This window comes from Apteryx rowi, unplaced genomic scaffold (genome assembly GCF_003343035.1).
Source record: "Apteryx rowi isolate R43461 unplaced genomic scaffold, aptRow1 scaffold_258, whole genome shotgun sequence".
In the NCBI taxonomy this organism is placed as follows: domain Eukaryota; kingdom Metazoa; phylum Chordata; class Aves; order Apterygiformes; family Apterygidae; genus Apteryx; species Apteryx rowi.
Genome location: NW_020448952.1, coordinates 155,686 through 174,998, shown reverse-complemented (window position 1 = coordinate 174,998; position 19,313 = coordinate 155,686). Strand labels below are relative to the sequence as shown.

The following is a 19,313-nucleotide window of genomic DNA, read 5'->3' as shown; positions in this document are numbered from 1 at the left end:
TCATCTGCTGCTTCTCTTTGTGATTAAAAAGTATTTATTTGCAACTTAACTAAGAGGGTGTGCTTTACTTGAGAAAAACACTTTCTGTGGAGTCAAATCACATTCTGTAAATGCTGTTTACCTAGTTCCGTAGATTTTGGTTTTCTGGATTTGATTAAAAAGAAAAAGAAAGAAGACATGATGACAGCAGGAGCCTTACCACCTCTAGTACTACTCTCATCCGAATATGCTATATTGGAGCCAGCATTAGTGTCTTAATCATAAAATCTACTTGGCTCAAAAAGTATTAGGTTGATGTAGTGCCAGCTTTTCAGCAGTGAAATTTGTTTAGCATTCATAGATCTGTTTTTATTTTTAGCATTTATTTTTCCAAGTTACTACTCAGTTAACAGGTAGTTAGATCTGTGCTCTTTATAAAATGCACAATGCAATGACAATCACAGTTCACAGACATCAAATGACTGATTAAGTTATTACATACTAAATGATCTGGTAGAGACATTTTTAAGACGTATGTTTTGTTTTGAATTTCTTGCTGCTTTTATTTAGCAATTCATGTTTAACCAGTTGCAATTAGTGGTTGAGTAACTAAACAATTGAGATTTGTAAACCTTTATCTATTTTTTGCTCTCACAGCATTTCCCAATTTAAAATTAAAAACTGGCAATATATTACTTTTTTCCTAACATTGTCTCTTTACCAGACAGTACCTAGTAGTACCGGTGGTACTTGTCTTTGTTCCAAACTGCATTTGTATATCCACTGGAAACCAAGCACTGACCTGGAGTTATATTTTCATCTCTCTGCTTTAATTATATTTAAATAGGACAGTGTGTGATCTCAGAGGAGTATTGGTAATGTAATACATGCCAATAGCATTTCACCAGAAGGGCCATTTGAGGGACATTTTTAAAGTAAAATCAGGAAAATCTGTTCGTTCCATTCATCTGAACATGACTAGCCTAGTACAAGCGGATGAAGTCTGATCTCCACGCTTCTCATCTGACTAATATTTCTTGATTTTTAGGGATCAAAAGCACTAAGGAATGTGAATAACATCACCTCATAGAGTGGTGGCACAGTTTTCAAAGGGAATTCACAGAAGTGAGTATTGTTAGGACTTTTCACAAAAGACCCAGTCCTATGAAGATATTTGTGCTGAAGGTAAACTTGAATAACTTTTCCATCTGATATGTAGTTCTATTGAATTACTTGGAATTACCCACACTCATTCATTTTATCAGACATTTGCAGAACCAGATCTTGACTTGCTCTTTGCAAGTACAATAGGCCCTGTATTTATTGTTTTCCTGGGCTTCAAATTCTGTATAAGAAAGCAGCAGAGGGCGCTGAAACCACCTACACAACCCTATATGCATGCCTTCCTCTCTACACTGGATTTCCCCGTCCAGGGATTTCCCATCAGCCTCATCAGATCCTTTATAAAAGCGCGCTGGAGCTATTAGAATAAACAGTTGCAGAGCGGCAGACTCTCACTGAACTTCTTCACAGGAAATCGAAAGCAAGACTTTTGAATTTACTTTCTTTACCTAATTACAGCAATTACAAATGATAAAACAGATGGAAAGAACAAGCCAAGCTGTGATAATAATTTTGTATGCATGCATGAGTGGTAAGTTGGAAGGGTTTGTTTCCTTCACTTTGCTTAAATTTTGGTTAATGTCAACTGAGCTGCAATTTGCTGTTTGATCTTTATTTCATTTTGTTCCAGTTGCTTTTACATTTCAGTGAATACAATTGTCAATTAAGTAGTTCTGTCAGAATCTTAAGAAACTTTTTTTCAACATTTACTTTGAGCTTTTTTATGCTCTGCAGTAACATGGTCCTTTTCTCATTCAGTTTGCTAGATAGTCTAGGAGACAACTGCTGTACATCACTGCGTGTTTGATTTTACTATCATCCCTGACAGTATCAGCCAAGTTTGGTACTAAACATTCGGTTGAAAGTGATCCTGTATTTGCCCTTTTTAACTTCTTTACTACCCCTCCTCTCAAATCTTACAAAGTTTTAGAAACAGATCCAGTTGGCAAAAAGTTTTAAAGCCTTGGTTTTATGCCATTTTGCACATCAGAAATGGGTGTTAGGATCATCTGAGTCCAAATGATCTTTACTCCATAAACATTGCTTTTTTTTTTTTTTTTTTTTTTTTTTTTTTTTTTTGGACAAGTAAACCACTATTTGAACTTTATTAGTTTAACTGTTTTAAACTTGTAAAGTAATGAGCTCTTGTGTCACAACAGACCACGAGAAGAAGAAGGAAAATAAATGTTGAGAATGTTACTGAGTTTATGTATATTCTCCCTATTGTAGTTAAAGCTTTTGAAATGGAGATTACACCTGCCAACAGAATTGTTGAGCAGATTGGAGAAACACTCGTGCTTACATGCAATACTACTGGCTGTGCATCACCAAGTTTTTCCTGGAGAATCCAAACGGACAACCCCCTTGGAGGAACAGTGAGCAACCATGGGACATACTCTACCTTGACTATGAGTCCAGTTAGCATTGAGAATGCTCATGATTATCTGTGTACTGTCTTCTGTGGGCTTGAGAAGAAAGAGAAGAGTGTCAAAGTTGAACTTTACTGTAAGTGAAAATGTAAAGTTTTCTTTTACTTTAAGTAGTACTCATTCATAAAAATTCTATGAATTGTTCTTAGATGATGCAATTGATGGTAAACTGATAACCCTAGGATAATGAGTCTGCTATAGCTCAGCATATATTTCCTTGTAAGATTCATGTTTCTGTTCAGGCGTCTTACTCAGCCTCTTTCTGCTAGCTTGTCTACACTGAAGACAGCACACACTGGTCTTATTTTTTCTTATTCTTGGTGATACTTGAAAGGCAAAAAATAGGCTCCCCAAAGCATTCACAGAACTGGAAAAAATATGGTTGAGATGGAAATATTTGCAAAACCTGCAGGTGAAAAGCACATAATCAAATCCCTTTGCAATTTGTAGGGAAATGATTAAGGTGCCCAAACCTACTAGTACGGATGACAGTATACTCCCAGTGTATTGATGGCATTAGTTGCGTATGTTTAGGCAGCTGAATCACTGCCTAGGTGCCTTGCTGGATCTTATTAGATCACTTGTGGTCGTATTCTAACAAATGTACAAATGTAATTCCTGCTAGTGCGTGAATTGCTTATAAAAGATGTATACCTCTTCATATCAAGATATGCCTTGTAACACAGTTAATACACAGTCATGTTCTGAACACCTCTAAGCTTAAGATGTTTCAAATCTGGATCTTGCTCTTGTGTTTTCTCTAGGCAGACTAAATAAATTGGTTTTGCTCTTTCAGCTTTCCCCAGTGATCCTGTCATTGAGATCAGCACATCCTTAGTTGCTGGGGAACAAACCACTGTCATCTGTAAAATTCCTGATGTGTATCCTTCTGATCACCTGGAAGTACTCCTAAAGAAAGAAGAACATATTCTTCTTGAGAAAAATTTTTTTGAAGATGACAGCACAAATACAGAGACCAAAATTGTGACATATTCATTTTACCCCACTACTGAAGATATTGGGAAAGAGATTACTTGTGTGGCCAAGTTACCAATTGCTAATATGGATTTTGAACCCAAAGAAAGAGTAACTTCTCAGAAACTGAATGCAAACTGTAAGTCTTTTTATACTAGGGTTTTCAAATCAAATACCATTTTACGTTAAGGTTCATGGAGTGGGCTTACAAAGTATGTGCTGTAAATCATTTATAATCCACACTTTTTATCTATATTATTTGTATAGATAATCTGCTATCTAATATCTGTATTAGGCCTCACACCATTGCTAGCAACTGTATTGCAAAAAGATCAGAGCTAGTCCATGGCTCTTTAGTTATTAAATATCATCTCTGAATACAGTCTCATAACTTCTTTGGGGAACAGGTGACTGATGGCTTCAGGTTTAAAGACGAGGGCATAGAATTGAATGGGGCTGTATTCAGTAACATTCGGTGAGAAACGTGTCCATGCAGCCTTAAACACCCACTCTTGTTCATGATGGAAATGAGGCAGTCCTGCAGTAACTTCTCTCTCACTTTCTTTCCTTGGATACTGGTAAGGACCAGAATAAAAATAACAGCACACAGATAGACAATTATTTTTAAAATTGCCTTTGCAATTCTTAGTTTATAGTCCCAGTCAATAGGGTGACAACAAATGTAAGAGTTTAAAAAAAAAATTGTACACATTTTGCCTAGTTTAGCTTTTAAAGTTGCAAGCGTGAACACCTTACCAAGTTTGGAAAAATTGTTCCACCGGTGCACCCAGATTGTTAATTTTTCTCTGTATTGTGTGAAGTGTTTCTCTAGAGAAGCTAGCCTTAGAGATGTGCATATCATTCTTCATCAACATATTGATCATATTTTTCTTTTGTTCACTTCAAGTTGGTCCTAAAAATACTGTCATTACTGCATCTCCAAGCAACTCAGCAATGGAAGGAGACTCTCTAAAACTCACTTGTGTGACTGAAAGTAATCCACCACCACAGATAGTTTGGAGAAGGCAGGTGGCTGACAAAAGCGTTCAGTATCTGGTGGAAAACAATGTCCTTTCTATTCCTCATGCCCATTTCACTGATTCAGGACTGTACATCTGTGAAGTAATTAATCTGGTGACTAATAAAACAGAGAAAGCAACTGTGGACATTGTTATACAAGGTACAAGTCTGCATGAATTTTACTTATATTGTTCAGTACCCAATCTACAGTTGTCTGTTGGGTTCAGGACTCTGGAACACTGAAAATTAGAAAATTATGGGGCCTTCCTTACTATGTATTCAGGAGTCAGATTTCAATTTACTGTTACTCTTTGTGGGCTATGTTTTACATTTCAATGCTTAATTTTCAGCTAATTGTTTTTCTACTGGTGTACATGCAGACTTAAAAATATTTCCTGCAGTGCAACACTCAGAGTCTTAAAGGAATCTGAGAAAGTGGTATTGTGGGGATCACTGTTATTTCCTTGAAATAGTAATGCACGTAGCAATTTCACAGGAACATCTCAATCTCCTACTTCGGACTTTTAAACAATAGTAGTAAATTTAACAGGCATTTAGTAGTAAAACTATATCAGACTATAATTTATTATCATTATTAATACTACTATTTCAATAGGGGCAAAAGTCTCGGCTGGAATCTGGGACCAAAACCAAAATGAAGAGATCCTTGGGCAAACAATTCCTGCTTTCTTAAAACGCTATTCATCTTTAGTACTTCTTTTGCTTTAGTATAACGTTAGTATTTCCTCTTGTCATGCAGGTGCTCCAAATATTGCAGAGTTCTCCATTAAGCCTTCTACAACAGTTCGGGAAGGAGAAAATGTTTCCATACGATGTTCCGCTGAGAGTAACCCTCCTCCTAAGATTGTTTTAAGGAGAAAATCTGATGGTGCAGACATGGGGCTTTACAGTGAGGGAGGAATTCTCCTCCTGCCATCTGTGACATTTCTTAGTGGAGGAGACTATGAATGTGTAGCAGAAAATAAGTTTGGGAAAAATAAAAGTGCAGTAGCTCTTAATGTGGAATGTAAGTGTCCATATTTTATTACCAGTCATTTAAAAATAATTAGTTATGTCAGTTCTCCACTTACTTCAGTGACAGATATAACAATCAAACTAAACAAAAAGCTGTGAGTACAAAACCAGAGTCATAGCTCTGCCTGTTCCCTAACCCTTCCAATACTCTTTTGAGTGCATTTTTCTCTTTGTAGAAAAAAACCAGCCTAATCCTCTGCACTTCCCAAAGAAAGGAGCAGTGCTGAGGAGCAAAACAGAGGCATGAAATCTTTAATGTAAAGGTTAGACCTGGCATTTTGTCAGTCTCAAATCAAGATCTGAATGAGGGAGACTGACCTACCTTCTTAACATTCTTGGTTTATAGGTAGGATATTTAGCCTATGGAGAGTTTGCATTGAGGCTCTGAAACTGTGTGCTTTACTTATTCTGAGGATAAAAGAGAAATTAACTTCAGGAGGCTGACAACCTGCATCCAGCAGGAAATGTTTATCCTTCTCTAAAAATTCTATTGATAATTAACTACAGGATTCTTCCTTTTAGATGGACCAAAGAATATAATCATCTCAGTAATCCCTGCTGCTACTGTTAAAGAAGGAGAAACTGTGACAATGAAATGTACTAGTTCTGGTAATCCAGCTCCAGTGATCTCTTGGAAGAAAAAGACAGTCACTGGGGAATCTGAGAAAATTTTTAAAGATGCGACTTTAACTATAAAGAATATCGAAAGTCAAGATTTGGGGCTTTATGAATGTGAAGCATATAACCAATTTGGCAAAGAGGAAAAAGCTGTGAAATTACTTGTTCAAGGTTAGTAGAAGAAGATGGAACACATTTTTTTAAAAATATATTTTAGGTCCAAATCTCATTCTGTGCAGGCCAGTGGGAATTCTGCCTTTGTCAATGGAGTTAAAAGGTGGCCCTATTCCGTTAAATCATTTAGGTAGCTCTAAATAATGAAGGGTGAAATCTGCCTTAGTACAGATAGATAGCTCATGCAAAGTCCTTCCATGTCAGTTTAGCTTCCATTACTCCTTTGCATTGGCAAATGTACACACGAGGCAAAGAAGCTATGAAGGGAAACATCTATATTTTCAACCAAATAAGTCTCAGTGTAGGATCCAGATACTTGCATAGAAAAGATTCAAAGAGAAAGTATACGCTGAAAATTCTCTGTGGAGGGACTGTTTTCCAGCCACTTGGCCCTCCTTTAAGTATCGACAGTGTGTCCTGTTCTCATAAGCTCCATTTAAACTTATGTCAAATATTGACTCCTCAAGCTGTGTGCAAGGATAGCAGAGTTTCATTTTCAGGGAATATTTTTGTAGTTGTTACTCAGATTGCCCTTAGAAAACAAGATCTGCTCTAGTTTTCATCCAGTACTCAGAGCAAGCTAAACATAAATGTTTCTGAAGTTGAAAAAAGACTGAGTAACAATATATAGTCATAACAGCACATACACACGTGCATTTTAGTAAATTAAGTAATCCTAAAAGCAGTCTAACTGACAACACTACTATACAGATATATAGTATCATTATCTATAACTAATTAAGAAAACAAGGATTAGAATATTATTATTGGACTATTAATTTATTTTTTAAAGTGTAACTTCATTAATAAGTGCATTTCTCTTCTTTAGCCAGTCTGGTTGTGTTTATTGCATAGCAATAATGTGTTGTTTAAAGGTTGCTTCTGCCACTAATCAGTCTGTCTTCTTTATTCTTTACTTTTTTGTAGCTCCTCCAAAAAATACAACACTTTCAGTTTTCCCTTCAAATGCAGTGAAACAAGGAGAAAGTGTTGCCATCTCTTGCACATCTACAGGTGTTCCAGCTGTTCAGATTACTCTGAGAAAGAAAATAGGTGATGTGATCACAGCCCTTGAAACGCAAGGTGGCAAATACACCATAGGCAGGGTTCAGCTAAAGGATGCGGGAACATATGAATGTGTATCCATTAATGAACTGGGAGAGGAGTCTCAGCACATAGTACTTGATGTCAAAGGTCAGTTAAAATAACTACTGTATAAACTTAATATGATGATTTGTTTTAGAAGGATGAAATTACATCTTCACTTCATTTCCTTCAAATTGCAGTGTTCTGTCTCGTCTTTTGTTGTCCATTAAGAATGAAATGTCTTTAAAAAAATTGTCTTGAGATGAATTGCACAGAGTCTTGTCATAAATAAGTGATAGGATCTTAGTGGTAATGAAAACTGCTGTCCAAAATGACAGATGCACAGAACAACTGCTTCTTCAAAATTTTCATAGTTCCACTTCCCCCAGACTGTAAAAACAGGATTTAAAATTGTGGAACCTAATGACAAAAATGCTATTTTAGGACTCCTTTCTTTGCCTTTTCTATTTCTCATCTGTTGAAAGAGGACATCAACCTCAGGGGCTGTAAACTCATGTCCTTTCATGGACTCACTGAATAAATGAAATAAGAAAAGAAGAAAAGGCTCTATATAACGTAAAATATATGCAAAATAGTCCATCAGGTGATAAAATGTTCTTTCTGTCAATTGCTGTTGAGTGCACTGTGTTAAGAAGAGCTTATCAGCTAGTGACCAAGTAGCATCTAATGCTACATGCTCAAAAATTGTGGTGAATCCATTAACTGAATTAATACTTTGTGTCTACAAGCTGCTGATATCTTGTGATTTTTTTTTTTTTTTTACTTCTGTTTGTTGCTAAATCTTACCCTGTTTCTTTTCTTTTCTTTTTCAGTTCCTCCCCAAAATATTACTGTTTTAGTACATCCATCAGAAAATGTTAAAGAAGGCGAAAATGTCACTATTACATGTAGCACATACAGTAACCCACCATCACAGATGGTCCTGAAAAAAGTCCATCCAGAGAAAGAAATTATTCTGTCATCAGTGAATGGAACCTTTACACTCTACAATGTCACCAAAAATGACACAGGCAGATATTTGCTTGATGTTTTCAATGAGGTTGGAAACAACATTAAAGTGATTGAGATAGCCGTTGTAGGTAGGTAATTCTGTTGCCTTAAACTGATTTTGTTCTTACCTTCTAATGAATTTTGTGTCAAGGTGAGCACATCTAGTTCACTGCTGATCCTTGCACAGAAATAGTGTGATTAACTTTAAAAAACAAAAAGATCAAGGCAAATAATAAAACAGCTGGTGAGAATCACCTGTATATAACCTCCTTTCAAAATGAATGTTATTATTTTTCTTACCTGACATGGTGCAACAGCTCTAAGAAGGGAGTTAGAAAAAGGAGGATCCTGGCTATGTTTCTGTGCACCTGCATGAACAGTGGGCCTAATCCATTGCATGGAGCAAGATCCATTTCACAAAAAATTGTGAAGACTGGGCTCCTTAAACATGGTCTTCTCCTGAAGTGCTATGGTTCCAGGAAGCAGAAATGTCCCAAGTATTCCTTGGGGAAAATGCAGGATATTCTTCTTGTATTCTTCATGAACTCCATGGTACTCTTCATTGTAGATGATACCAGATGGGTTTGAACTTGCATAACAAATTCAAGACCAAGATTCTGACTAAGAAATAAAGTGAGTAGTATGAAGTTGCTAAAGAAGCAAACATAAGGAAGAGGGTTTGAAATGTGCTTTGTACATGAAAACAGAAAAAGTGACCCAAATGAAGGTGATTAATAGCATAGCTTTTACAGTAATATACATATATTTGTTTGAATCACTTTTTACACAACTTTTTTTCTTCTTTTGTCTCCCTTTTGCAGGAAGAGTGGAAAAACCAGATCAAATGATGCCTGTGATTATTGCATTCTCTTGTGTAACAGCAATAGCAATACCTGTAGTCGCGATTTTGATCTACGTGTCAAGAAAAGCAAAGATAAATGGATCCTACAGTCTTGTAAAAGCACTGAGGCTGAAAGTGTGATCACGTGAATATAACAGTCTAAGTGGTTCATAATAAGCAATGTTATTTATTGTTGTGTTGGCTCTGCCAACACAATTGTTGGCTTTGCTCCTCTTCCATGATGTGCTGTAACAAGCAAGTGACTTAAGAATGCTATCATGTGATAGCAAATGGAAAATGTTTTGTGTTTCAATGAGTATTTCAGTATTTAAATGAAAGGCAAAGCTAACATCCTGTCTTAGAAACAGGGAAACCACTTCTCTGTTGAAGCATGCTCAACAATGAGTTCCTGGGAGAACTAGGTTTGTATATAGTGTATAATCTGTATTATAAATATGTTCAACTGAATATCAGTTTGTAAAAATGCAGAGCCTTACTGCAACTGTACATAGAAATGTTGTTAATTCAGAGATATAAATCAGCATTATTTGAGCTGATCAGATGGTAATATTTTATTTTGTATTATTCTACAGAGTGAACGTTTTTAATATAAATTGTCTGCTTGTGGAAATGTTTCAAAAATGTTCTCTTTTCACTTACATTGCCATAAACCTACTTCCAATGAAGTTGCACAGTCACTGGGCCATACATTTCTAATTAACTTAAATGCAATTAAGATCTCAAGACTCCTTTTTGAAACACTTTATTTTAGTTACTATGTTATTATAAATGCTATTCAGAATGTGTCTGGGATTAAAGTCTAGTTAGTTTTAGAAAAGCTAAGATATTTTTGCAGGGTTTAATCATTCTCAAATCAATGGCAGAATTCTGCTATTTCATGATGAGCAAAATCAGACCCTTTATTTAGAATGTAAGCTGCCAATAAGTATGCTTTACAGATTTCCACTGCAAAATAAAACTGCTAGTGGGTTTCTGTCACTAAAGTCCCCTGCTTACCAAATCACCATTGCTAATGCTAATGCATGTTTCTTTGGAGAGCAAGATAGTCCACACTCAGAAGTTAGATGATGTAAATTCATTGGTTGCAAATATGATTGCTTTCTATCTATGAACTTGGTCTGATATATGTAAACTTAAACAGATCTTGGGCATAGACTGCCCTGTTGAGGGGAAAGCTTGGGTAATTCTTGTGCACATTCCTATAGAAGGTGCCAGTGAAAACTATTCTTAACAGTAGATTCATGTGTTGTGGGAAGCCTTAACTTTAAAGGCACAGGCAAAGCAGGCACTTGCCTAAGGCCATAGGCAAATGGAGGAAGCAAAATCTAGGCAGTCTCAGCAATGGTAGCTGAGTTGTTTCCTGAAACAGTGCCCTCCCAAGCTGCCCAGAGTGTGGAAAACCAAACCACTCGCCTGACAACTTGTTTTCTAATAGGCAACCAGTGCCTGTGTGTTTTACCCTGTTGAGCACTTACTTCCACCGCCCACCCCCTCCAGTGATGGGGAAAAGGCTATGAAGATAGTGGGCTTTCTGCGCAGAGGCAAAGATGGGAAGGGATGAGAGGCGGAACTGAAGAGCATTCTCCCTTGCATCCCTTCTCCTGCCTGGCAGCGCTGCTTTAACTCCGCTGGTCAACGAGGCTCAGCACTGATTGAAGGCACGGTCGGTCATGGGAGGTGCAAAGCAAGACTAGGTGTGCTGGGCTGTTTGCTGGGGCTGGAGTTCGTTTCATCCCAGCAGCCTTGAGCCACTGTGTTAGGCACAAGAAACTGGGCCTGGCTCCTCCAAACTCCCCCCCCTCCCCTCACCCCCAACAAGCTCAAACAGATATGTGAAAGGAATTTCTTTATATTATACCACATGGTAACAGCCACCTCCAGGAGCAATACAAAAGCAGCTGACTCTCAGTAGCTAGTTGCAGAATGAGGCAGGGATGCATATCTCGCACATCACAGCATGTTCAGCAGTATTTTGTGCACAGCGAATGAGGTCGTGTGGGGTCCTATTCCTACCTGCATTTGGAATGGGAGGCTTGGGAAGTGGGGGTGTAGCAGAAAAATGCGAGAGTAGTGTGGACTTGGCTTGGAGGAATGCAAGCATGCAGTAGGAGGGTGAAGAAAAGACTGAAGACAGAGGAGGAGGAGAGCTTTGACAGGCCCATGATACAAATTTCTTGGAGGTGGTGCCAGGCAAATTAATTCAGAATACTGTCAGGCCTGTCTCTGAGCAGTCTTGTGAACAAACCAGAAAGCATAATTTTTCCATTATGCAAAACATTTTGCATACTGTATATAGTTCTGGTCTTTGTATTGCAAGGACATAGTGTAATTAGAAAAGATACAGAGAGGGAACTAAAATGATTAAGTGGTTGGAGGAGCTGGAGAAAGAAATTAGAAAGGCTGGGACTTCTGAGTTTGGAGAGACCATTTTGAAGGAGAGATATGACTGAGGTTTTCAAAACTGGAGGTAGCTGATAGCAAACAACAGATGCAGAACTGTTTGCTAAATCATGCAATGCTAGAACTACAGGACACTCAAAGTAACTAGGAGGAGACCAGCTTAAAACAGATAATAGAAAGTAGTTTTACATAGTTGGTGGTAAACTACTGGCAGCTGCTGCTGTAGGAGGTTGTGGAGGCAAACAGTATCATTTGGCACGAAAAGGGAATGAACAAATTAATGGATGAGAGGTCCATAAACAAATACTAAAGGAAATGGGCAGAGATGTACTCTATAACATCCCTGATCCAATGACCATGGATGCCAGGCGATGCTCAGGGAATAGACTGCAGAAAGTGGCCAGGCTCACATGCTCTCCCTAAATAGCCTCCCCTTGCTGGAGACATACTGGGATAGCCAGATCATTGGTTGGACCCAGTAAGGTATTTCTTGTATTCTTATGTCTTCTCTGAATGGTCTAGGGCAAGGCCTGCTTGGAGAAGGGGCTTAGTATTTCCCGTGTGTTGTTTTTCTTTCCTCTTCTGTTCCTTAGTAAAAAATGAGTGGGAGAGGAATACAAGTCATCCTGCAACAGCACTTTGGTGCCTGTGAAAGTTTTTCTTGGAAATTCCTCCTCAGGCTCCTGGTATCTTCGCTGCACTGTTGGTTTCACCAGTATTTGCAGTGTAGATACAGACCTTAATGTCTACATGACTTGTCTGTCCTCTCAGACGCTTCAGGGTTGCCATTTTAGGAAATGCTGTTCTTGTGTGGGCAGCAAACTTCCTCTTGATGAAATCAGGAGGAGAACCTTGCCAGGGGATCTCCTCCCCTATGGCCTCATTCTTGGGATTTTCCAAGACATTTGATGATTCGGGCAGCAGCTGTGGTATGGAGGTTAAAAGTTCATAATCAAATAACTTCTCTCCTCATTGAAAATTCTGGAAGGAATATAATTTCCCTTTGCACTGTTGCTCATAAAGCGAAGTGCAGAGCCCCTACCCTGGCAAAAAGACATTAACAGCAGCTCCAGCCCAGCAAATGCTTTCAGAAGGGGTCACAGTTGCCTGAAGGCTTAGACACGAGGCCCTGCTGGGGGCTTGTCTTCATGACCAACAGAGAAAGGGGGCTGTGGAGCAAAGGCTTGTGATGGGTTGGCTCGACTTTTCTCTGTAAAGTTACTTCCCAAGTTACATAATTGCATTTTATCCTCTCTGCCATTGAAGGACTGTGCTCAAGCACACGTGTTGTCCGTGTCCTCAGAGCAGGGGTTTATCCCCATAGTAACCCTGGGGCAATGCTAATGCTAATATGAGGTTGAATTTTAAAGGGTGATTACAAAACCTTACTCTCCATAGCTAGTGAAGGATGTGCTCTTCCTTGAAAACATAGAGCTCAAATGGAAGAAGATATATTTTTCAAACTTTCTTGGAAATGTTTGGGAAAATTTCTTGAGAATAAGGTCAAAGAGTGACCTGGTGAGTCTGGCTACTGCAGGCTGTTCAGCTCCATCCACCTCCCACTACACTGAACCAAGTAACATCTCTGAGCAGAGCATATTGCCGTGTAAGGAATCCAATTTGGAGCAGAGTATCCTCACAAAATGGGGAAGGCATCGTTGTCTGTGTTCATTAGTTCTGCCTTTGCTGTTGGAAATACGTGGCCTGTTTCTTAGCTCCACTTGTCTGGCCTCAGCTTCTAGCCATTTGTTTGTTTTATGCCTTTCTCCCCACAAGATAATTATGTCCCGTAGTCAAGCTGTCTCTTAATCTTCTTTTCAACAAACTACACAGATTGAGCTGTTGTAAGCCTACCTTTCTTTATAAGGCATTTTCTACAGTCCGTAAATAGCTCTTGTGGCCCTTTTCTAAATCCTCTCCAGTACTTCAACATATCATTTAACATGTAGGCACAAGACTGCACACAATATTCCAGTGCTGGTTCTGCCAATGCCAGAATGGATTTTACTTCTTTACTCCTACTGTGTACAGCTCTTTTTTACATAAATCCTTTTGTGTCAGAGAATCACTGTAGAAGCTATTGTTCAGTTCCTTGTCCCCATCATGGTTACACAACCCTTTGGAGGATACAATCCTTCAGAGGTGTTGTTAGCATTTTTTTGTGAAACAGAAAGCTGTGTGATACACAGTCAGATACCTCATAAGTCCGAATAACTTAAACCTAATTTGTCTGATGAAGCCTACATTCCATAAAACCATGCTGAATGACACTAATTATATTTTCTGTTCTTTTACTTTAATCCCTGTATCAGCTTTTCCCATTATTTAAACCTTTGTCATGCCAACCAATCCAAATTTTACCCTGAACATTCAGTTTACCATTAAAAAAACTGACAAGAGTTTTTGACTCCATATTCAGTTTCAAAGCTACTTCACAAATTTGAAAAAGGAATGAGAGAAGTGGTGAAATCAGGGAAAATATTTTTGTTTCTTATTTAAGTGCTCAGATACTTACACTGATGGAAGCTTTAACAGTTTTAACAGTGATGTTATTTCAAGACTTTTCAGCCAGCCGAGCCACAGAGTCTTTCCTCTGTGGGTAGTCAAACCTAGTAAATTAAACTAGCTTTTTGCATTTCTGTGCATTTTGGCATGTGTGAAAAAAACAGTGCGAGATCCTTTAGCACTCCTTCTAACATGCAGCTGAAGAGAGAACTACAGAAAATGGGCTTGGGTATATCCTGCCATCGTATCTTGTTCTGCAACTAATGGGCTTAAGCCACAAAATCATACTACAAATGATGGCTTCGTTTGCCTGTTTCAATATCAGAAATACTGATAAAATACAGTTAAAACGCAATTGCCCACATTTTTTAGAATGACATTGATCATTTATCTGCTGTTGTTACTTACAATTCACTGTTCAGCTAAAATTCAGGGATATTTTGTCCATATATATCCAAGCATCAAAACAATAGGAGAAGGCAAGAAGGCACAATTCTTCCCTGTTGAATAATTCATCTAGGCACTCTTATCTGAGAAGCATACAGAAATAAACAATTTATTGAGATAATCTAAGTTTTATAGATAAGCTCTGGGAGAAAGGAATAGTAAAATCCCTTCTCATATACAAAATGCAATTCCAGCACCACACTGTTATTGAGTCTTTTGTTTTCATTCATAGTCAAAATGGCCTTGGTGCTGATTACAGAGCAGGATGGAGCAGATAGCAAGATTTTTTGTGTATTTATTAAGGAACCTCACTTCTTTCGAGAAATTGTGACAATGCTGGCATACAGCACTTTTCCCAAGTATTCTGAGTTGAAGTGACAAGCACAAACAGGGCAGAATAGTGCCCTACTTGCTTTCTTCAACAGCCAGAAGAGCAATGTGTCTATAGAAGCAGCTAAAGAAATGTATAGGGAACATGATAATTTGTTTCCTCATCTAAAGTTACATTCAGAGGCTGAAAGTTCTGTGTTCAAAACATAAATGTCCTGAAGCGTCCTGTTTGTTAAAGCTAGAAACTTATTTAGAGAACTTAGTTCTTTGCCTTGTTGCTTGTTTAGTAGCAGATGTCTGTAGTAACAAGTAGCTGAAGAGCACTGTTGCAAGTAATCTGCATATATGATTAGGGATGAACACAACTATTCCTTTTTCTTCCCTATCTCTATAGAGCTCACTGTTAATTGAATATAATGGGGCTGTAAGAATCTCTGAGATCTGCGCTTCTTTGGATGTGAAAATCCCCCTCCTAGAAGCTGTTGTGTTTTTTCTTAGCAAAGCCCTCTTGTAGTGATGAGAAACAGGTGAGTAGATATGGGTTTGGATCCAGGCATCTGTTGAGCCTTGGGCATGATTAAATAGAGAAGCGAAGGCAAATATTGGCTAAAATTAATGCTGGCTCATTCCCAAGGTTTCTGCAGTCTTTTGTGAGTGCACACACATAATTTTGGAACAAGACCCAGGTAATGAGGTAAAAAAACAATTTTAGAAAAAGCCACAGCAACAAGGGAAATGAGGTTCACCACAGTGTGGAACATAAGAATGACTAAGTCAGACCAGCAGTTTTTTTAACTAGCACTAGTTGAAAGTTAATGCCCAAGAAAGGCTGTACAAACAAAACCCATATAGTAATACCTTCTCCAAATGCACTCTCAGCCTCCAGCAGTTTTGCAGCTCGGGAACTTCCTGACTCAGACATTGCTTCTCTGTATTTAGTAATTTGTAATGGATTTGTTTTCTGTTCACTTGTTTTGTCACTTGAAATTATGTAAATACATAGTAAAGTATTAAAAATACATATTGTATTAATGCATTAAATAATGTATTAAAAGTACATATACACATATGTATTAAATACATAGTACATCTTTGTTTGCAGGGAAGTTCCACTTTATTGAGTTTGACAGGTAGTTTGACCTCTGGGAGCTTTTGGAGGTTTTTTTACCCTTCAGGTTTTTCTAGCAAAGCTTAACTTACCTATATCAAAGTTTTGTTGGCTTGTTATGGTTTTTGTTTATACTGTTTTGTTTTGTGTTCTTTTCAAAATAGAAGAAAGCAGGAGTAAGTTTGAGCAATCTTTCAACACTGAACTATCTAGATTTCTAGATAATGTCTCGGACTGAAGAATGTGGTGTGAAGAACTCTGCACAGTATTGCTGCAAGCTGTCAGCAGCAGGAGGAAGGGGTTTGGCAGTGATCCCATAAAATAGAGCTAGGGGGCTGAAAGTGCAAAGTCTATTAAGGAATAGTTCAACATACAGTCTGTAGATTGCCAATGACTGTATTTTACGTGGTATAAGTGGGCAATAAACATTACTTTCACATTTTAAGAGCTCTCACTTAGATATTTGATATTCAAGTTACTATGTTTTTTAAACAAACAAGCAGAATGGATATAACTAAAAAATGAAGGTCAAGTGTTTTATATAAAACAAAAATTGGAAGAAAATCTGAGGACAATTCTGAGGTGGGGTAGATTTTTTTTCTTGACTGATTGAAGGACTGAAGAAGACAGTAAATTTTGGGGTTGTTGCAAGGAGGGTGTTTGATTTTTATTTTGTTTGTTGGATCGAGCTGTCCTCTTCCTTTTGTTGAGTTTAAAATGAAGCATGGAGTAGCTGCGACACTCATGTTTTGGGTGGGCAGGAGCAAGACCACACTTTCTCTTGTTCATTTCAAACAAAATGAAAGTCTTCTTAATGCTTTTGACAAACTTGGTAAGGAATTTTGATGTAGATTATTTGGATTCTAAGAGAGTCTAATGCATGTATGATTTTGGATCAGAGATTGTTAAATTAAGAAAAGCTAATGCATTGTTAAATGTCCCAACCTATAAAATAAGAGTAATAATAAAACAGGATAGACAGTAATAATAAAACGAACCTGAGAAATACTGGGGAGCTTACTGACTTTGTAGATTTCTAAATCTCATTGAATTTTGTAAAAGATTGTTTACATAGATATTGTTTCCACTCTTAATGGCAAAATCTTATTGACAAAAACTTAATTTCAGGGTAGTGTCCTGTATTATTTATCAAAATGAATACTTGAAAAAATAGATCAGCAGCACAAAGTAAAGGGGAAACAGGAGCTTCTTTTTTTGTGAAGAGTGTGTAATCAGAGCTCAAGTCTATGACACTTGAAAAGAAAGACTGTCGGTTCAGAATGGCAAGATTAACATCCCTGATTGTACTTAAAAGATGAATACTTCTTTTTAGTTGTATCTTTCTGCAGTTGAGCTCTCAAGTGTAGACATCTTGAAAGCATGCAGTGTAAATGTCTTTTTAAAAAAGCCATCCTCAGACTCCTGGTTTTTATAGGAAGAGACGAAAGTCTGCAATTTAGATAAAGGGATGTAATACAGTGCATCTTCTGGGTCACACTGAAATTATTTTGCATGCACAGGTCACATAAGGAAGCACCTTAAATTTCATATTATATGCATGATCAATACATTCCTTGATAGTTCTATTCAAATTATGCAATAGGATTCCTACCTTTAAAGAGGTCGCAGAATTAAATTGAAATTAAAGCAAAGACTTTTTGGAAAATATACTGTGAATGACTACAGTTTTAAAAGCCAAAGTATAAGAAACTTTGTGGCTAATACAAGCCTCCTTTTCATTCCGTTTAATCTGTTTTGCAACTTGTAGTTTGTAGTCTGGTGATATGTCTAAATACTCTTGCCAGATAAAAAATGCATGTTAGAAGGGCAAAATGTATTTGTGGTCTGACTGCAGTCTTTCCATATCCCTCCACTAAACAGGGCTTAGAGAGACCACAGATCCAGCCTCTTCTCAGAGGAGCATAATAAAAGGACAAGAGGTTGTGGTCAAAATATGTGACAAGGGCAATTCCAATTGGACAAGAACGAAAAATCTCATCACAGCGAGAGTGGTTAAGCACTCGAGCACGTTGCTCAATGGCTGTGCAACCTCTGCCCTGGAAGATTTTCACCACTCAGCTGGGTAAGACCCTGAGCAACCCTTAACTGGGTAACCTACCTTTGAGCAGGAGGTTGGAGCTGATGACCTCCTGCGGTCATCCCAAACTAAATTTTTCTGTGGTTCTGTATGACAAGGTACCGTTGCTCATTTTGTAAGAAACAATGGAATTCCCATACAAGAGCAAATAAAAAAATATTCAGACAGGTCAGGATACTGTTCTTTGGCAATAAGCAGCACCCAGTATTTCACAGGAAGATGGAAGAAACTCCCTAGAGACAGATTTAGGAACAGTTGTTTCTGTAATATGGCGGGGGGGATTGATATCGGATACAGATTGCTTAAGTTTAAGCCTGCAGGTATAAGACTTAGTCTCTTTTCCAAATAGCTGGCAATAGTTGCAAGTCCAATCCTTTCATGACTCATGTTAAAGTACTGGCTCAAATTACTTCTGGTGGAAAAGAGCTGCATAGTTTAATTGCATACTTTTTAAAAAGTGTTTCCTTTGATTGGTTTGAAATACTTCAGTACTTTTTGTCCCCTTGTTTTTGAGCTATGACACAGGAAGAACAAAAGTTTGTCATCTAGCTTTTTTTACTACACTATTGATTAATGTGTGTAATTTCGTCTTACTCATATCCTTTCTAAATTAAAAAAAAAAATCAAAGCATCACTCTTTTTGTAATAGTTGTAAGGCTTTTCACATTTCAGTAATTTCTGTCACCCTCTCCAAAATTTCTAGTGCAGCATCACCTTTCATAGGTGGTGATCAATCCAGTACTTACTATTCCAAATGAAGCTCCATCATTTTGTTACCTTAAAGGAATTATAAGGTTTCTTGTATTATTTTGCTTCTCATTCCTTGCAGATCCTAGTATTGTGGGATGTGTTTGCTTTAAGCTGACAAAGTCTGAGCTGAGAGGATATTCCATGCTTTCTATCCCCATTTGCCCATGGTAAGCCAAAATGAGAGCCTGCTGTTTAATGAAAACTATTTTCTCCTCCACTCCCATCCTCTTTTTTTTTTTTTTTCCCTACTGAGTTAATTTTTGGATGGATCAGGTACTGAATCCAGATTGCCATAGAGTCTTACTCATATTTAGGCTAGTGCAGCCAAGCTAGCAGCGCTGGCAATCAGTGCAGTGACAGAGC

The 19,313-nt window shown here is 37.7% G+C and overlaps 1 protein-coding gene across 1 annotated transcript; it reads left to right on the top strand.

Moving 5' to 3' along the window:
• Positions 1 to 1,581: 1,581 nt before the first annotated feature.
• Positions 1,582 to 9,440, top strand: VCAM1 (vascular cell adhesion molecule 1). Its single transcript, XM_026067339.1, has 8 exons — positions 1,582 to 1,633; positions 2,332 to 2,607; positions 3,328 to 3,645; positions 4,414 to 4,686; positions 5,287 to 5,553; positions 6,084 to 6,350; positions 8,273 to 8,543; positions 9,272 to 9,440. Exons 1-8 carry the CDS (start codon positions 1,582 to 1,584, stop codon positions 9,438 to 9,440), a joined length of 1,893 nt encoding a protein of 630 aa, XP_025923124.1.
• Positions 9,441 to 19,313: the final 9,873 nt, after the last annotated feature.

Excerpts from the sequence above, each read along its gene's own strand:
- VCAM1 (XM_026067339.1), top strand. The coding sequence starts at position 1,582 with ATGGAAAGAACAAGCCAAGCTGTGATAATAATTTTGTATGCATGCATG. Across the intron at positions 1,634-2,331 it reads TTTGTATGCATGCATGAGTG|TTAAAGCTTTTGAAATGGAG; the intron begins GTAAGTTGGAAG and ends TCCCTATTGTAG. Across the intron at positions 4,687-5,286 it reads TGTGGACATTGTTATACAAG|GTGCTCCAAATATTGCAGAG; the intron begins GTACAAGTCTGC and ends CTTGTCATGCAG.